Source organism: Pseudonaja textilis, chromosome 10 (genome assembly GCF_049901715.1).
Source record: "Pseudonaja textilis isolate UNSWEBS1 chromosome 10, rPseTex1.2, whole genome shotgun sequence".
NCBI classification, from domain to species: domain Eukaryota; kingdom Metazoa; phylum Chordata; class Lepidosauria; order Squamata; family Elapidae; genus Pseudonaja; species Pseudonaja textilis.
The window spans coordinates 13,328,800-13,345,471 of NC_141999.1; the positions used below are offsets into that span (position 1 = coordinate 13,328,800).

Genomic DNA, 16,672 nt, shown 5'->3' on the forward strand with positions numbered 1-16,672 from the left:
AAAATGGCGATACAATTTCTCGTCAGGAAGGAAACTTTCATGAATTAATGCACACATTTGCCCTTCTTTGTTCTCTAGAACTCATTTTCCAAGCAGAACATCTTTAGAAAGTTAGATTTTTCCATTGGGGATTTTATTTTTAAACAGACGTGAGTTTGGAATTTCCAACAATTCCCACTTGGATTTCTCTAAACATTCCATTCTCTCCCTTCAGAGATCAATTTGCCCTATGCAGTACATCCATTTGCTAGTTGTGGTGTGTGAGCCCTTCTCTCAATCTGAAATTATTTAGGGAAAAATGCAGAGTTGCAGAGAAGAGCACCAAAGATGATTAGGATACTGAAGGCTAAAAGATATGAAAAATAGTTTCGGGAATTGGGTAGAGCTAGTTTAATGAAAAGAAGGGCTAGAGGCAACATGAAAGCAATGTTCCATCATCTAAGGGGCTTGCCACAAGGCGAGAGGTTCGACCTATTCTCCAAAGTACGTAAGGAGAGGACAAAAAGCAATGGATGGAAACTAATCAGGGAGAGAAACAACCTAGAACTAAGGAGGAATTTCCTGACAGAACAATTAATTGGTGGAACAGTTTGCCTCCAGAAGTTGTGAATGCTCCAACACAGGAAGTTTTTAAGAAGAGATTGGACAGACATTTGTCTGAAAGGGTAACAATTATGTTACTATTGATTGATTACGTGCCATTAAGCCATTGTCAACTTCTAGGTAGATGTTCTCCTTGGTGATTCTGTCCTCAGCCTAGCCTTTCGCGTCTTCTAATGGTGCGCCCATCACTAATGTAATTGAGTCCAACCATTCACTGCTTGTCATCCTCTCTTCTTCCATCTTTCTTATGTGTCTCTTACCACAGCCTATCTCAATATAATGCAGTTTTAGTCTTTCTGTTGAATTATTTTCTTGATCTGGCCTACCTCAGATGACTGACAACTGGGGACTTTAAAACAGAAATGACCTCAATTCCCAAGTCATATTCTGTTCTTCAAAGTTTTTGGTATATTCAGAAATCTTTAGAGATACCCAATTTGTACCCAAATATATTTAACAGAAAAATTGCATGCTCTCTCCCTCTCCCTCTCTCTTTCTCCCTCTCTCCCTCCCTCTCCCAATTTAATTTATTATCATTTTAGTCACACTGAAATTCAATTCAGTTTAGTTTCACTTTTGACCTCAACTGCTTTGGAGTGTGTGGCTCCTACACTTCTACCTAAATACCATCTTGGGGCCAACAGAAGGCTGCAACCCCTGATTTAATTCTGTTGGTAGCGGATCGCAACTCTTTCCAGACTCTTAGATGGTGTTTTTATGCTTTTGATTTGTTGATTGCAGTTTATCGTTTTTTAAGCAGATTTAAGTACACCACTTTTGAGTCAGTTGTGATTAGATCAGCCTCTGTGTGTCCTGTTAAACCACCACGTGCATAAACCCGATCCTGGATCTTGCCACGGGGTTTGTGATCTGGTGCTCCTGACAAAACCCAGGCATTCCCTGCTAAAATTGCCCAGTTTGCCATTGGTGGCCAACTCTCATTTGAGTTAGTCGGACTTTCTCCATCAGCTCCTCTTTTGGATGTGGGGACTTTGAATGTTGACAGCAGAAGTGTCATGCCTTTCCAGGAATGTGTGTACTTACTTGCCCCAAAGTTTCCTCCCTCCCTCCATCAATTTTCTGGCTCCACCAGAGGCCCGTGATGGTTCCTGGCTCTGAAGCTGAGCCTTTTCTGTGTCTCCTTCCAGCTTTCGGCAGAGCTGGGGTGGGCGGGGAGGGGTGGACTTCTCCGTCCTGGGCATTCTGAGCAGGTCTGACCTTGGAGCCTAGTGCTGCCCTTATGACAGGGAAGGGAGAAAGGCCTTCTGGCAGCCATCACGCGGAGCATTGTTTTCGCTCGGCGGGCGAGGAGCACGAGGGGAAATGAGGCAGCTGCAGGGAGGCAGCAGCACAAGGATAAAGGAAGCCGGATGGACTTTGTGTATTTATTGCTTTTGTATCCCACCCCAGTGGCTTCAGAAAAGCACTTCATGCCAAAAATGAGGCTTAGGAAGCATCTCACCTGGATCCCATTCACAACCTCCCGTTAGAATTGGAGTGGCAATAATTGCAGTGGTAATTATATATTCGCATTAAGGATTACTTGGAAACATGTCATAAAATAAAGATAGAAATAATGACCCACAAACTGTCAAGGATGAAATTGTTTTTAATCACTTTTTGACTTTTCTTTTACTTTTTTCTCTTTTTCTCTCTTCTCTCTTTTACTTCTCCACTCTGTTTCTTTTTTCCTTTTCCACATTTGTGTGTTGTTTGTTTATTTTAATTGTAAAATTAATAAAGTTTGTTTTTAAAAAAAGAATTGGAGTGGCTAGTTGTTACTTTTGCTTCACCCAAGTTGTTGCCTCCCTCTCCCTTCTTTCCTTCCTCCCTCTCCTCCCTCCCTTTCTCCCTCTCCCCCTCTTTCCATTCCTTCTTTCCTCCCTGCCTCCCCTTCCTTCCTTCCTCTCCCTCCCCCTCTCCCTTCATTCCTTCTTCCCTCCCTCTCCCTTTATTTCTTCCTTCCTTCCCCCTCTCCTTTCTTCCTCCCTCCCTCCCTCTTTGCACGCCTTCTTTCCTTCCTCCTTCTCCTTCCCTCCCTTTCCTTCCTCTCCCTCCCCCTCATCTTCCTTCATTCCTCTCTTCCTTTATTTCTTCCTTCCTTCCCCCCTCTCCTCCCTTTCTCCCTCCTCCCTCTCTCCTTCCTTCCTTCATATTCACTGGCATCATAGAGGGAAAAGGAAAAGGCCTTGAGGGACAGGAGGAAGAGACACTGCCAAGGCAACTGTAGGATAAGCAGAGCTTGAGTCTGGGCCAAGAAAGCAAGGTGAGAGAATGCCTCAGACAACCCCTTCCCTGGTTCACATGAAGAGAAAGTGGGGGAAGAGAAGCGCATTCAGACTTCTAAGGTTCTGTTACTGTAGATGTTACAATAAAAACAGTCCTGATCTCTCTGGCATTGGTTACTTAGACTGGTCAACCTCCTTCATCTTCATGTGAACCAGGGATGGGCTTGTCTGAGACCTTTTTCAGGTTATTTTCTTGGCCTGGCTCAAGCCACTCTTATCTGACTACTGCCATGGTAGCAGCTCTTCCTCATTCTTCCTTCTTCAAAACTGGTCAGGACCTGCTGGATACCACCTCTGGACGGCAGAGGTTGTAAATGTGAAAAAAGGTCATAAGTCATTTTTTATTATTACCTTTATTGTCACAGTACAACATGTGTACAATGAGATTGGCTGAGCCTCCCTTCGTGCACCCCCCGAACACAACTCACAGTGAGGACAGAAGTCCCTAACCCAGTCCCAATCTTATTACACTGTGTGACCTTGTTGCCCAACGCGCCGGCCCTGCAAGTCTATCAAACTATGTTGACCTGAAGTTATTTTCCGTTCAGAAGTCTGACAGCCACGGGTAGAAACCGTTCTTCAGCCTGTTGGTGCGGCTGGCTATGCTTCTATATCTCCTACCTGATGGTAGGAGCGTGAAGAAGTGCTGACCGGGATGTGAGTCGACACGTCCCTGAGAATTTTCCTCACTCTTCTAAGGCAGCGAGCCTTAGCGAGGTCATCTAGTGATATCATTATTAATACCACTTTTCAGTGCTTTTGTAACCTGTAACCGTCACTAAATGAACTGTTGTAAGTCGAGGACTACCTGAACGCATTTGAACTTCCTGAGTCTCCTGATTTCTCCGGCACTTGACATTAAGATTTTGCTTTTCAGTAACACAGGCTCCAAAATTTCAAAATTTTCCAGTAGAAGCAAAACGGCTTCTCTCTTCAGCACGTAATGGAACTCTTTGGAAAACCCACAGCTTTCAGGAAACATTCTTTTCCCCATTACTATTACTATGTGCCTGGATGACTGTAAGATTACCAGACATGACGAGGTTAGATCAGGAAAAGGGTATTGGGAAAGAGTAGATTAAATCCTCTGCTGAAGACAAAACCCCACATCCTGAGCAGTTGCTGCTATGTAAAGCAGAAATCGCAACTTCATTTGTTCAGATTTCAGCTCTTAACATTCCACTTCCGGAGACACAGAGAGTTTACAACTTGGCGAAACCACCCAGGTCAGGAAAGGCAAGTGAAGGCGAGAGCAGGAAAGCATGTCGACAAACCTCCCGCTGTGTTTTGTTTCGCTTCACGTCTACACCAGTATTCTTTCCCGACTGTCTCGACTGTCTACTCCAGAGCTCTCCAAACTTGGCAACTTTAAGACTTGTGGACTTCAACTCCCAGAATTCCTCAGCCAGCTTTGTAGTTGAAGTCCACAAGTCTTTAAAGTTGCCACGGTTGGAGACCCCTGAGCTAGCCAGTTGTGCTCACAAGGTAGCAAAGATATGTGGGTATATGCATACTTTTGTATTTATTTTGCCATATTTATGTATTTATGAATATTGGAGAGGGGGTCCTTTGAGAGCTGCATGCGATGGAATTTCATTTTAATGTGTGCCGGTTAGGGTACATTCAAAGTGACAGATTTGTCACTTTGCTGGCTTGGGAATTCTGGGAGTTGAAGTTCCCAAGTCTTAAAAGTTGCCAATTTGGGGGACCCTTGGTCTACTTGGTGAAATAAACCTTTCCTTTGCCTTCTTAGTTGGGAGGGCCATTCCAAACAGGCTGGGGGAGGTTGAGATATAGTTTGCTTAAGGGGATTTTGAGAGATAGAGACCGAGTAGGCATGTGGAAGAAATTCCAGAGGTTTTCCTATAGTTTACGGTCCTGGGATTTGGGGCGTGGGAGTGCAGAGGAGAGTTTGAGTAAGATGGGGATACGAGGGATTGTACAGTGCTGACTCAGTTGTGGTTTGTGGCTGTTGAATAGGAGTGGAGACAGTGTCGTCATCATATATTCTAGAGTGGTCATTCCGTTTTGGAGTTGTTTTTCTGTGCTCCGTGTTCTTCTGTTTCTTATAGTTTTATTTATATTTATTAAATTAAATTTTTGTTTCGTGAATATTTGTTTCTAGCCTTGCCGACAATGAAAATATTTTATATCGGAGTTAGGAAACACGATGGCCATCAGTTCTAGTTCCATCATTTTAACTAAAAATAAAAGGAATCTGGCCCGCTGCAGAATAAGCATTAGTCTGCAACATTTATATATATTAAAACTCTTATTGTCATGATCTTTACCTGAGTGAAATAATGCATTATGTTTTTCAACCAACGTAGCACAAATAGTCTACAAAATGTGTCCAAAATCTAAGACCCATGATTCCCAAGGGAATAAAATTTGGGAAAGTTGTAGCTGCTTTAGTGCTACTGCCTGCTGCTGTGGTCATGTGATCTTCATGTTCAACATTCCATAACAGTTTCCAAGCCAGTCTCGCAATCCTTGCACCCTCTTTCCTCAATAGCAGCCACTTGCCTGCCTGCTAGAAAGGGAAGAGAAGTTGGTTTCTGATGCTCCCTGACAGATCCCCATGAAGAAACTCAATGGGGAAGCCAGCAGGAAGTCAGAAGTCATTTCTGCTCCCACTGCTGACTTGCCCACCTTTGGTTATTCTGTTTTTCTGTTTAGGTAAGAAAATATCTCTGAAACAATGACTCAATGTGGCATGTGTTATCTAGTCATCTCTATATGGAGAACAATTTGCCTCCAGAAGTTGTAAATGCTCCAACACTGGAAGTTTTTAAGAAGAGATTGGATAACCATTTGTCTGAAATGGTGTAGGGTTTCCTACCTAAGCAGGGGGTTGGACTAGAAGACCTCCAAGGTCCCTTCCAACTCTGTTATTGTATGGTATGGTATGGTATGGGATGGGATGGTATGGTATGGTATGGTATGGTATGGTATGGTATTGTGTTCCATTCCATTCCATATTTTCTATTCTATTCTATTCCATTCCATTCCATTCCATATTTTCTATTCTGTTTTGTTCTGTTCTGTTCTATTCTGTTCTATTCCATTCCATTCCACTCTATGTTCAATTACATAGTTATATATTTATTTTGCCTTGGCCTGCATTATTATAATTCATGATGGTTTTTAAAATATTTTTGGGTATGGATTGTTCATTGCTCAGAACAATTGTGTATTGTGTATTTAGGAGAGATGCCTATATAAATTTCCTAAATAAAACAACATTAATTTGCTTACATTGTCACTCAATTTGAGCATAAATAAACCCAAATTTAATTTTCCAGCCATATCCTTTTGGAACATAATTTCTGGCATGCCGCACCAAGATCTTGGGCAGCTTTCAACTGGAGAAAAATAAATGGAACATTCCTGTTTTATGAGACGTCTATGCAGCTCTAAGCCTGCACTGTATCTCTGGATGGTTGTTGTGACACTAAGAGAAGCAGGCTTGTTCTGAACTATTTTAAAAGCTCGATTGGGTGCTCTCAGAAAAATTAACTGGGCAGCCTTGGGGGAACATGACAAGAACTTTGCTGGATCAGCCCCAAAGGCCCCTTCTCCAGGATCCTGCTTCTCACAGGAGCTTCCAGGCAGAGGATTGAAACAAAGGAGTTCCCCTTTAGTTACTTTTCCCAGCAACTAGCAAATTACCATTTCTGCATGCAAAAGTCCCCTGGAACAATAAATCACTCTTTCCAACAGGGATCCCTCTGCCAACAGAAAGGAAGCCAAAGCTAAGGCCTGGGAAATGAGAGGGCTGAATCAACAGGCTCGGGGGCAGTTTGAGATTTGGCAGAGCTGTGTACTAAATCCTAATAAGGGCCTTCTTGGTAGAACACGAGACACTTTGAAGTGGCCTGATGTCACATTTTGGTTTTCTTTCTTTTTCCTTGTCAGTTGCGTCGTGACCTTTATGGAGTCCAAACGCTTTAACTTTTGGGGATGGTGAAATCTTAGTCAGCCTCCCACTGTCTGACTTGGAATGCCACAGGCTGGGAATGTCTGCATAAAATCTAGTCTATAACGAGATGCGTAGGATGAGGTTTAACCATTATAAAGCTGGGCCGAATATAAAGAGGGAACGAAGGAAGAAATTAGGCACTTTCCTCTCTTCCTTTCCTAGCATTACCACTTTCACTCCGTTGCCAAAATCAAATTCTTGATGGAAAGACGTTCAACATGGCCCAATTGGGGGAGGTTTGCTGGGAGAATAGAGATTGATATTGACTGTTGCTGAAAGATATATCAAATGGGACTCTGGTGAGAAAAATTCCATAGTTTATTCTCTTTCTTTCTTTCTTTCTTTCTTGTTTTCCCCTTCCAGGTCCATTCTGTGGCAGTGCATATCCTCCTCGCTCAGTCTTGGTGATGAATTCCACCTCCATAACCATCTTATTCAACAGTACCAAACATCGCTCAGGCCGTGGCTTCCTTCTTTCTTACGCCAGCGGCAATCGGTCAGGTAGGGAAAAGATCTCCATGGCATGTTGCTTCTGCTGCCAATGCTGCACACTGTTAAAAACCAAAACAACACTGAAGATGTTACCTAGCTGGGTAATGAAATGCCTGCAAGAAAACCACCAAGCCCGGAGAGCACCAAGGACCCCAGTTCAACCCTGAACTTTAAGTATTCTCCTCCATGGGTACAAAAACAAAACGTTGCAAACAAAATTGCAAAAGCAAAAATAAAAGTTGCACACAAGGGGCAAACAAAGTGGGCAAACAAACAAAAAAAAAGGTGCATATTGTCAGCTGCATATTGTCTACCAGCCATTGGTTTATCCAACATCAAAAAGTAGTTCTTGAGTTAACCACAATTTCTCTTAGAATTTTTGTTGTTGTTTTTAAACGTGAGTGAAAGGACCATGGTATATTTTCTAGTACTTCATTTTTAAATGCAGAGGCAAAATAAATGTATTGAAGTTTACTTACACCAAACTAAAAATGAATGGACATATGAAAAAGAAATGAAAGAGGTAATTTCAGTATTCAGACATCCATGAAAATAATATTTTTTAAAAAAACCAGATCAGACAGCTCCATGTGACTCTAGAAAACATTCTGGGACTTGCACATTTTTCCTCAGAATTTTTCTTCCTAGATTACTGACTGGTATATTTGATGTAGTGATTTGATTCACTTGGATGTAATGAAAGACATAGGACGACGTCCAAAGTACACTACACACTTAGTTTTTAAACAATATTTATGGTGTCTTCTTATTTTCAGTATTAATATTTTCCCTGCCTGTTTCTTCTAAACAGGCAAAAATGTAGAAACACTCCATTCCTGAGAATTCAGCAACTGTCTTTGTAGCCAGAAGGGGAAGCGTTGTGCAATGTTTATAGAAAATTCAACAAACGCCTCATGATTATATAAACAAAGTCACAAAGTCATTCTCTGCATGTAAAAAACTCCTGCAGTAAGCTTGTACTGTCAGTTGAACAAGAGTTGCCTCAATCCTTTTGCTGCAAAATGACTTTACCCATTTCAGCACCTCAGAAAACTGGGATGGAGACTTTATCCCATTGCAGATTAATTCATGAGCCAATCTGACAGGTGCAAAAAGTCAGGAACCAGTATAGAGCTCACATATACTATAAGTTTATTTCATGCTACATATACACAAGAATTTGAACTAATGGTCAAGGCAAATTGGTGTCAGATAAGAATCTACAGACTTTAAGTGGGGCTGGATTTAGGTCTCTTATGGGGTATAGAGATTCTAAACTGATGCTGCATTTGACCCCACCCTCAGGCCCAGCCTGGTCATCTCCAATGTCAACAGGCTGCATAGAAATTTTCCCTTAATGACAAAAAACAAATTGAAAATCCATCTACCTTATTTCTCCAACATAAAAATCAATACTATTGGCTTTGTTTCCATCAACTGAACTTTTATGACAGATTTCTTCTTGCCTTGTTCCTAAATTTATTTATTAATTAATATAAATACAGATGTTGAAATGGAGGCTCTGCAATCCCCATGATAACATCCACCTTCTAAACTGCTGTGTTCTCCCATTCTCTCTTCCAGATTTGATTTCATGCTTGCAAAAAGGCATCCATTATAACACAGAACAAATCAGGTAAGAATTTCTGATAAAAACTGTCCTGGTTGCTTCTAAATAAAGGAAGATCTCTTCTGCAGTAGAAGAAAACCAAATGTCAGTGTGTGCTGACACCAAATGTGCTTATAAAGCACAACTATGTGCAGTTGCAATAGGGGAAGGGAATTTAAACCTGGGGTAATTTTCTACTAACCCTAGTTTTAGTTTTCTAATTGTTTCAAAAATGGTAGTTTTGGAAGCAATTTTCAACAGGTCAGGGATATGCAGAGCTTATTTCTGTTAAGAAAAGAATTTAAACATTATTTCCATCAGCAAAATCTAGCTATTATCCTTAAATTCTCTGCTTTTGTTTAAAAAAAATCAGTATGATGTCCTGCCAACTTTGGCTGCTCTCAAAAAAAGCAAGCAGATGCAGTTTGTCCTGCTATATTTTCCTGAGATCAGTGTTTTTTAAGACTTGGTGATTTTAAGATATATGGACTTCAATTTCCAGATTTCCCTGGCATTTCTCAACCCTGTCAACTTCCTCAGCAGACTGTGTGGGGAATTTTGGGAGTAGCAGTCCACACATCTTAAAAGTTGTCAAAATTGAGAAACATTGCCTTAGATCTTGCTGCTACCCTAAAGTAAAAACCGGAATATGTCTGCTTTTGGGAGCAATTGGATCCTTGTGTGTTTTTATGCAGTTTGTGGAGTTATAATGTGATAAAGAGGACCCCCCGAAACATAAAAAAATACCTTCTAAACTATTTGAACAGTCTTGCATCTGTCTTTCTCTGCCTCTCTCTCTCACACAGATCATGCTCTTTTCTATTATTTTTATGTAGGGTTTATTGTCCCGCAGGCTGCAAGGGCGTGGCAGGTGACATCTGGGGAAATGTGAACCAAGGATACAGAGATGTGAGTTGTACATTGTGGATTATGCCTTCAAATGTACTCTTGTTCAGAAAGTGGTGGCTTCAGGGGGTTATTTTTTTGAGGACATGGAACTTCCAAAGGCGATCTGATTGAATGATCATTCCTCTTTCCATTTTAAGAGAAACTTTGCTTGAGGCAACCAAGCTCAACTTTCTTTGTGGGCAGCCGCATGGTGCACTGACCGTGGTCCTGATTTTGTTGCCCTTGGTCTTTGTTAACCTTGACCAACATACCCCTATATGCTTCAGTTTAATGACATGGATTTCAAATTGGGAAGGAGAGAGAAAATAGAGTCCCATCCACAAAGTGTAGTAGTTTATGCAAGGGTCTTCAAACTTGGCAAGTTTAAGACTTGTGGACTTCCACTCCCAGAATTCCTGAGCTAACATGACTGGAGGAGGAATTCTGGGAGTTGAAGTCCACAAGTCTTAAAGCTGTCAAGTTTGAAGACCCCTGAATATATATGGTCAACAAACAACTGCAGAAGATCTAATCAAGAATAGTATTGTTTCAGTGAGGTCTATATTTGTGGAATCCTAACTCAAGAAAAACTTGCATATCTCATAAATCCAGGTCTTCAGCTGTAAATACTATTCATTTTAGGTAAATTTCTCTTACCACAATTATCAGCTACTGCTGTTTCAAAATTTATTTCAATTGCGTATGATTATATTTATTTGACATTAGACACCTTTTAAAGATGCTTTATTCTAGTTTAAGCTGTTTGAATATGGTTAATGCTATTTTTGGTTAATGCTATTTTGATACATTGGAAGCCACTGTGTGAGATTAGAGTCCTTAAAGGCAGCCTAATTATATCTCTAATTAAGAATAAATATTTTTATGGCCCACCTTTTAAGCAAAGAATAGCAAAGCATCATGACTCCAAGGCCGGGGGGAAAATGCCAACCAAAATCTGCAATGAATTATAGCCCAAAAAACAAACAAACAAACCTCAGAGCATTTTAAACAGCAACAAAATATATCATAATGCCACACAAAACCTGTTTAATGGTTAGTATCATTATTTTTATGTTTACATTTCTCTTGGGTGGCAGTTTGGAATCTGGCCAATCCATTCCATAGGCTGAATTGATCGCTCCGATCAACCCTTCAGCTCTTTCACAAATGTGAATGAACTGAGCCTAAGAAACTGTAATGAAGAGCAGAATTGTTCTCATGGCACTCTTTCCACTTGATTTCTGTTGCCTGGAGATTTGTTACAATCGTCCCCTTTTATTTATTGCCCTTCCAGACATCTGTTCTTTGCAAAGCAGCTGTCCACGCTGGTGTGATCTTGGACGAGCTGGGTGGACCAATCGTAATATCGCAAGAAAAAGGAGTCACTCTTTACAAATCCAGTGTTGCAAACGGACTTCATTCAAAAAGGTGAGCATCCAGTGGAATTGTAAAATAGCCTACAACCGTGGTGGAAAACCTATGGCACACATGCTGGAAGTGGCATGAAGAGCCATTACTGCCGGCACACAAGCACTCACCCAGAAAAGGCCTACTGCGCATGCGCCGCCGACAGCTGATTGTTGGGCATATGGTGCCAATGAGCGGGGGCGTGGTGGCACACAGGACACTCAAGCATGTACAGAAGCACGTGGGTCGTGCAAGTCACGCACGCATGTGCAGGAGGCCTGGGTGTATGTGTGCATTGCCTTCTGGGTGATGGCATGCGAGCACGAGCAGGCAAGTGCCCGCACAATTATTGGCACAGGTGTCCAAAAAGGTTAGCCACCACTGGCCTACAACAACCATGAAACAATTGGTTCCTTTAGATCAGGGGTGTCAAACTCGATTTAATTGAGGGCCATATCAGGGTTGTGTTTGACTTTTTGAGGCCTGGGGGGCGTGGCAGTGGTGGGATTCTACAGGTTCGCACCTATTCGCTAGAACCGGTTGTTAACATTCTAAGCAGTTCAGAGAAGAAATTACTGGCCTAATCCTGTAAGGAAGGCAGGAAGGAAACATTCTGGTGTTGCTTACAGAAACTGCCTCTCCGTTAACCCTTATTACATTCTTGGCAGGACTAGACTTCCTGTCTCAGGAACTTCTCTGGAGTTTTTTCCCCCTCCTTTGCTGGTACTTTGCTTGTGTGGAGTGACCATTCAAAGTTATAATGGCACTGAAAAAAGTGACTTACGACCATTTTTCACACTTACGACTGTTGCAGCATCCCCACAGTCACGAGAGTCCAGGCTAGGAGATGCGTGCCTCAATGTGAGTGATATTGAGTTGGCCACACCCACCCAGTCACATGACCACCAAGCCATGTCCACCCAATCACATGACCACCAAGCCACGCCCACTACCTAAGCCACGCCCACAGAACCAGTCGTTTAAAAAATTGAACCCCACCCCTGGAGCGTGGCCAGAGTGGGCGTGGCCAGAGTGGGCATGGCCAGCTAGCTCCATTTTCACTGGCAGAGGGCTGCAGGAGGCCATAACAGAGCTCAGAGGGGCTGTACATGGTCACCCCCGAGCTCCATTTTCGCTGGCCGGTTCTTTGCTGTTTCCAGGGCGCCTCCGTGGGCCAGATCTAAGCACCCTGCGGGCTGGATCCAGCCCACGGGCCTTGAGTTTGACACACCTGCTTTAGTTGATCCGTTGATAATTTGCAGATTGGTCTCAGATAAATTAAAATAATCCTTATTTTGCTACCTATTCTGTCGTTTTTCATAAAAATGAAAATCCTATAATATCCTAAGTACTATTGCTATATTATGGGAAAAAATCAATACTACCAATGTTAATGCATAACGTATTTATCATTTTTTGTAAAGTAAGCAAGATCTAAAGATACTAATTGGCAAATTGTAGAAAGACACGATCCTCTGAGATTGTTCATTACAGTGCTTGCCCTTACAAAATGTAGTTAATTTTCACAAAATCAAGAAGTAAAACTAAAATCCTAGTGGGCAGCATAACCAATTTTCATGCTGTGCCAACATCTGCCTAGCCTCTTCTCTAATGTCCCAAAGGAGCTTTTTTCAGGAGGCAACTGGACTTTGTTTTTTCTTTGAAGGTGTTTCGCTTCTCATCCAAGAAGCTTCTTCAGCTCTGACAGGATAGTGGGGAATGGAAAGATTTATATTCCTTGCAGACAGCTGCTCATTTGCATCCCTTTAGAGAGTCCTTGAAGCAAAGATGCAAATGATCAGCTGTCTGCAAAGAATATAAATCTTTCCATTCCCCCACTATCCTGTCAGAGCTGAAGAAGCTTCTTGGATAAGAAGCAGAACATCTTCAAAGAAAAAAAAAACCCAAGAAAGTCCAGTTGCCTCCTGAAAAAACATCTTTGGGACAACCATGACCTGGATGACTGAGAATCTTTGCAGCAGAGGTCTCCAAATTTGGCAAGATTAAGACTTGTGGACTTCAACTCCCAGAATTCTCCAGCCAGCTATGAAGTCCACAAGTCTTAAAGTTGCCAAGTTTGGGGACCCCTGCTCTATAGACTCTTCTCTAACGGTTTCTACTAGGGACACAAAAAGCTTGGGGAATTCTGGAAGTTGAAGTCCACAAGCCTTAAAGTTGCCAAGGTTAGACACCTCTAATATAGAATCCCCTGCTCAGCAGAGGGTTAAACTGGAAGACTTGCAAGGTCGCTTCCAACTCTTGTTATTCTATATTCATTTATGTATGTTTCACTTTGAACAGGGGATCATTATCAGAAAAACGCCTTATCTTTCACAAAGGTAAGTCCTTCAACGGCATCCACTTCTTCTCATGCCTTCCTTGGGGAAAAAAACCATCTGTTTCCTCCTGTTTCCAACTATCAAATTTGCAAAATAATCATTTACAATAAACCGATGCTATTAAAACAGCAAAGTGCTGTTGAGATCAGCAATTTGGGTTTCCTTTGAAGAAAAAAAAAAAAGCAATCGGGGAGAATTTCTATAATAGGAGTGCTCTATGATGGATGGCAATGGAGCAGAAAGCTTTTGAATCTTGGATAAAAAAAATATCAGCTATATTTAAAGGATCTTAATTCCAATCTATTTGGGGTCCCTTCCCAATTTAGAACATTTCAGCTGTCTTGAACTAAAACTCTTGTCTCCTCAGATAGCATGACAGGGAGTTATAATTCAACATTTTTGGAGAAATCTTGATTAGGGAAGGCTGATTTATAGCTAAAAGATCCAGGAGAGCACCTTGAGTCAATATTAGGACCAAAGTAGCCTGCAAAAGTCAAGTGATAGGGTCAGATGCACAAAAGTCAGCTTATGGAAAGCAGATTGCAATATTGCATGTTGGAAAAAGCAAAGCCAGAGGTGCATATCCTGAAATACATTATTTATTATTATTTATTAGACTTTTATCCTTCCTTTATTCATCATATTCCTTCCTTCTATTTTTTCCCCCAACAGCCCTGTGAGATAGGTTGGGCTGAGAGAGAGGGACTGGCTCAAAGTTATTCCTATTGTAGAAGTGACCTCTGCTTATTTCATTTTCCGAGGAAACCCAGTTGCTGATTTCAATGAAAAACTGCTGGTGACTTTCTACCGCTGCACCGTATCTTAACTTACTGCACCTCTGTTTGGTTTGCCAATTGCACAGTGGCAGATAGGACAGCGCTCCAGAGGGTTAAAGTCATTGCCCAGAAGATCATGGGTTGTCCTCTCCCCTCTTTGGAAGAGCTTTATAGCTCCTGTTGCCTTAAGAAAGTTCAAAACATTCTCAAAGATCCATCTCATCCTTGGAACCCTGTTTTTGAACTATACAGGATAATAAAACCAAGGACAAATAGGCTGAAAAATAGCTTCTATCCCAGGGCAGTAGCTCTGTTGAATTCTACTGTATAGTGCAGTGTTGGTGCAGTGTTGTGGGTTTTCAATTCAATGTGTGGAGTGTGAAGGATGTGTGTTTGTGTTTATTTTCATGGTCATGATGTGCACTGAAGATGGTGTTTGATTTCGTTGTATGAGGTGCAATGACAATAAAGTAAACTAACTCACAATGGCACTTTCATGCCTGAGGTGGGATGAGAACTCACAGTCTCCTGGTGATTGGCCCAAAGCCACCCAGTCAGCTTTCATGCATAAATGGGACTAGAACTCACGGTCTCTCTAGTTTCTAGGTCAACACCTTAACCACTACATCAAACTGGCTCCCTTTGACTTTTAAAATGTGTCAAATCCATTATTTAAGAAACAATAAAGTACACAGCTGGATCTTAATAACGATGCTTAAATTGAACTACATTTGAGCCTGGATGGAATGAAAACCTCATGCTTTTTTAGTTTCTGTCCTGTCATCATTGCTACTACTTAGAGTGGTCCCCATACTCGGGATCCATGACTCAAAGTTGTGAAGCTACGAATTTTGGACACAAAGGAGGTAAAAGTTTCACATAAATCATCTCCACTTTCACTTTTCCCCTCCATATTGCAACCACAGTGATTAGGAAATTGGGGTTTGATCAGGGAGACTTGGGTTTAATCCTTGCTCAACCATGTAAACCACTGGGCAATTGTAGCCAATCTCTCTCAGCCCAACCTGTCACCTATTTAAATCTTCTTGAACATTCAAAGAAAAAGTAGGTAAAAATGCAATACTAAATAATAAGTATTTTTCATGAAAAAACAGAGTTTGGGGACAATAGAAATCATGATATAAGATCTCCTGCTGGAACGGGGTTGGACTAGATGGCCTCCAAGGTCCCTTCTAATCCTGCTATTCTATGATTAACTCTATGGTCATTACACGAACATTGTAGTTGTTAAACAAGTCCCTTTTCCCCAATGGGCATTTTTAAGCGAAAACCAAAAGGAATTGTTGGAAACTGTCAAAAAACATAGAAAACCTCAGTCACAAGACTGTGTGGGATGTTGTAACTGGTCGTGGTCGTGTGTGTGTGTGCATGTGTTTGTGTGCATGGCTGTCAAAACACCAAAAACAGGTCAAGTACCTCTGGGGAAGTCAGTCATAAATTAGAACACTTGCTAAGCAACTGGCCCACTTATATTTGGTTTGCCAGTCACATGACCACCTAGCCATGCCCAGCCAGTCACATGACCACCTAGCCACGCCCAGCCAGCAAGCCATGCCCACAAATTAGGCCACGCCCACAGAACCAGTTGTTAAGAAATTTGAATCCCACCCCTGATTAACTGGCAAGGTAACTGTGAGGCTGAATGAAGAACCTCACTTCTCGGCTTCCTTGTTTCCTCAGCCTGTGCTGGAGCTTTGGAAGTTGCCAGCTTCAGCGCTTCCTCCTGCTGGCATGAACAGAATATTCTGGGAGACCATCCCGCTTGGGCCGCTGAGCAAGCAGCACTGGCTGCTGCTGGTTCTTCATGGGCAGCAGATCACAGCTCTGCAAACGAGTGGCTGGAAATAGATTTGGGTAAAAAGAGGAACATCACAGGTCAGTAAGTATCACCAGCTTTTTCCTTTGTATAAAACAGGGAGGTTTAAACCTTGGCAGGTTTAAGATTTGTGGACTTCAACTCCCAGAATTCTTCAGCCAGCATGGCTGGCTTGGGAATTCTGGGAATTGAAGTCCATAAAGTCTTAAAGTTGCCAAGGTTGAGCACTCTTGATTTAAATCAAATCATATTCTGGGACTCAGTGTCAGATCTGACCCCTTCTTCCTTTTTTTTGTCCATTTTTGGCCTCCACTCTTTCATTCTCTCTGCCTTGCTTTTCCCGGCCCTCCTCCCTTTCCGCCTACCCAGTCCTGTTCCATATGAAAGATGGAGGGACTGAACGAGCCTCATATACCCTGGCAAATCCACCCTTGGGTTTGAGATGCCTGAG

At 41.9% G+C, this 16,672-nt stretch overlaps 1 protein-coding gene across 3 annotated transcripts in view; it reads left to right on the plus strand.

The window, feature by feature from the left end:
* The window catches only part of LOC113437466 (discoidin, CUB and LCCL domain-containing protein 1-like), a 35,518-nt gene that overhangs the window by 6,260 nt on the left and 12,586 nt on the right, over positions 1-16,672 (plus strand). For 2 of the 3 annotated variants that reach the window (XM_026702474.2, XM_026702473.2), the window contains exons 3-8: positions 7,237-7,374; positions 8,950-9,001; positions 9,811-9,883; positions 11,157-11,290; positions 13,571-13,608; positions 16,086-16,280. In XM_026702474.2, coding sequence (XP_026558259.2) covers positions 7,237-7,374; positions 8,950-9,001; positions 9,811-9,883; positions 11,157-11,290; positions 13,571-13,608; positions 16,086-16,280 — 630 coding nt within the window. The remainder of the gene's footprint in view (positions 1-7,236; positions 7,375-8,949; positions 9,002-9,810; positions 9,884-11,156; positions 11,291-13,570; positions 13,609-16,085; positions 16,281-16,672) is intronic. The other variant, XM_087939750.1, reaches the window with a different exon arrangement.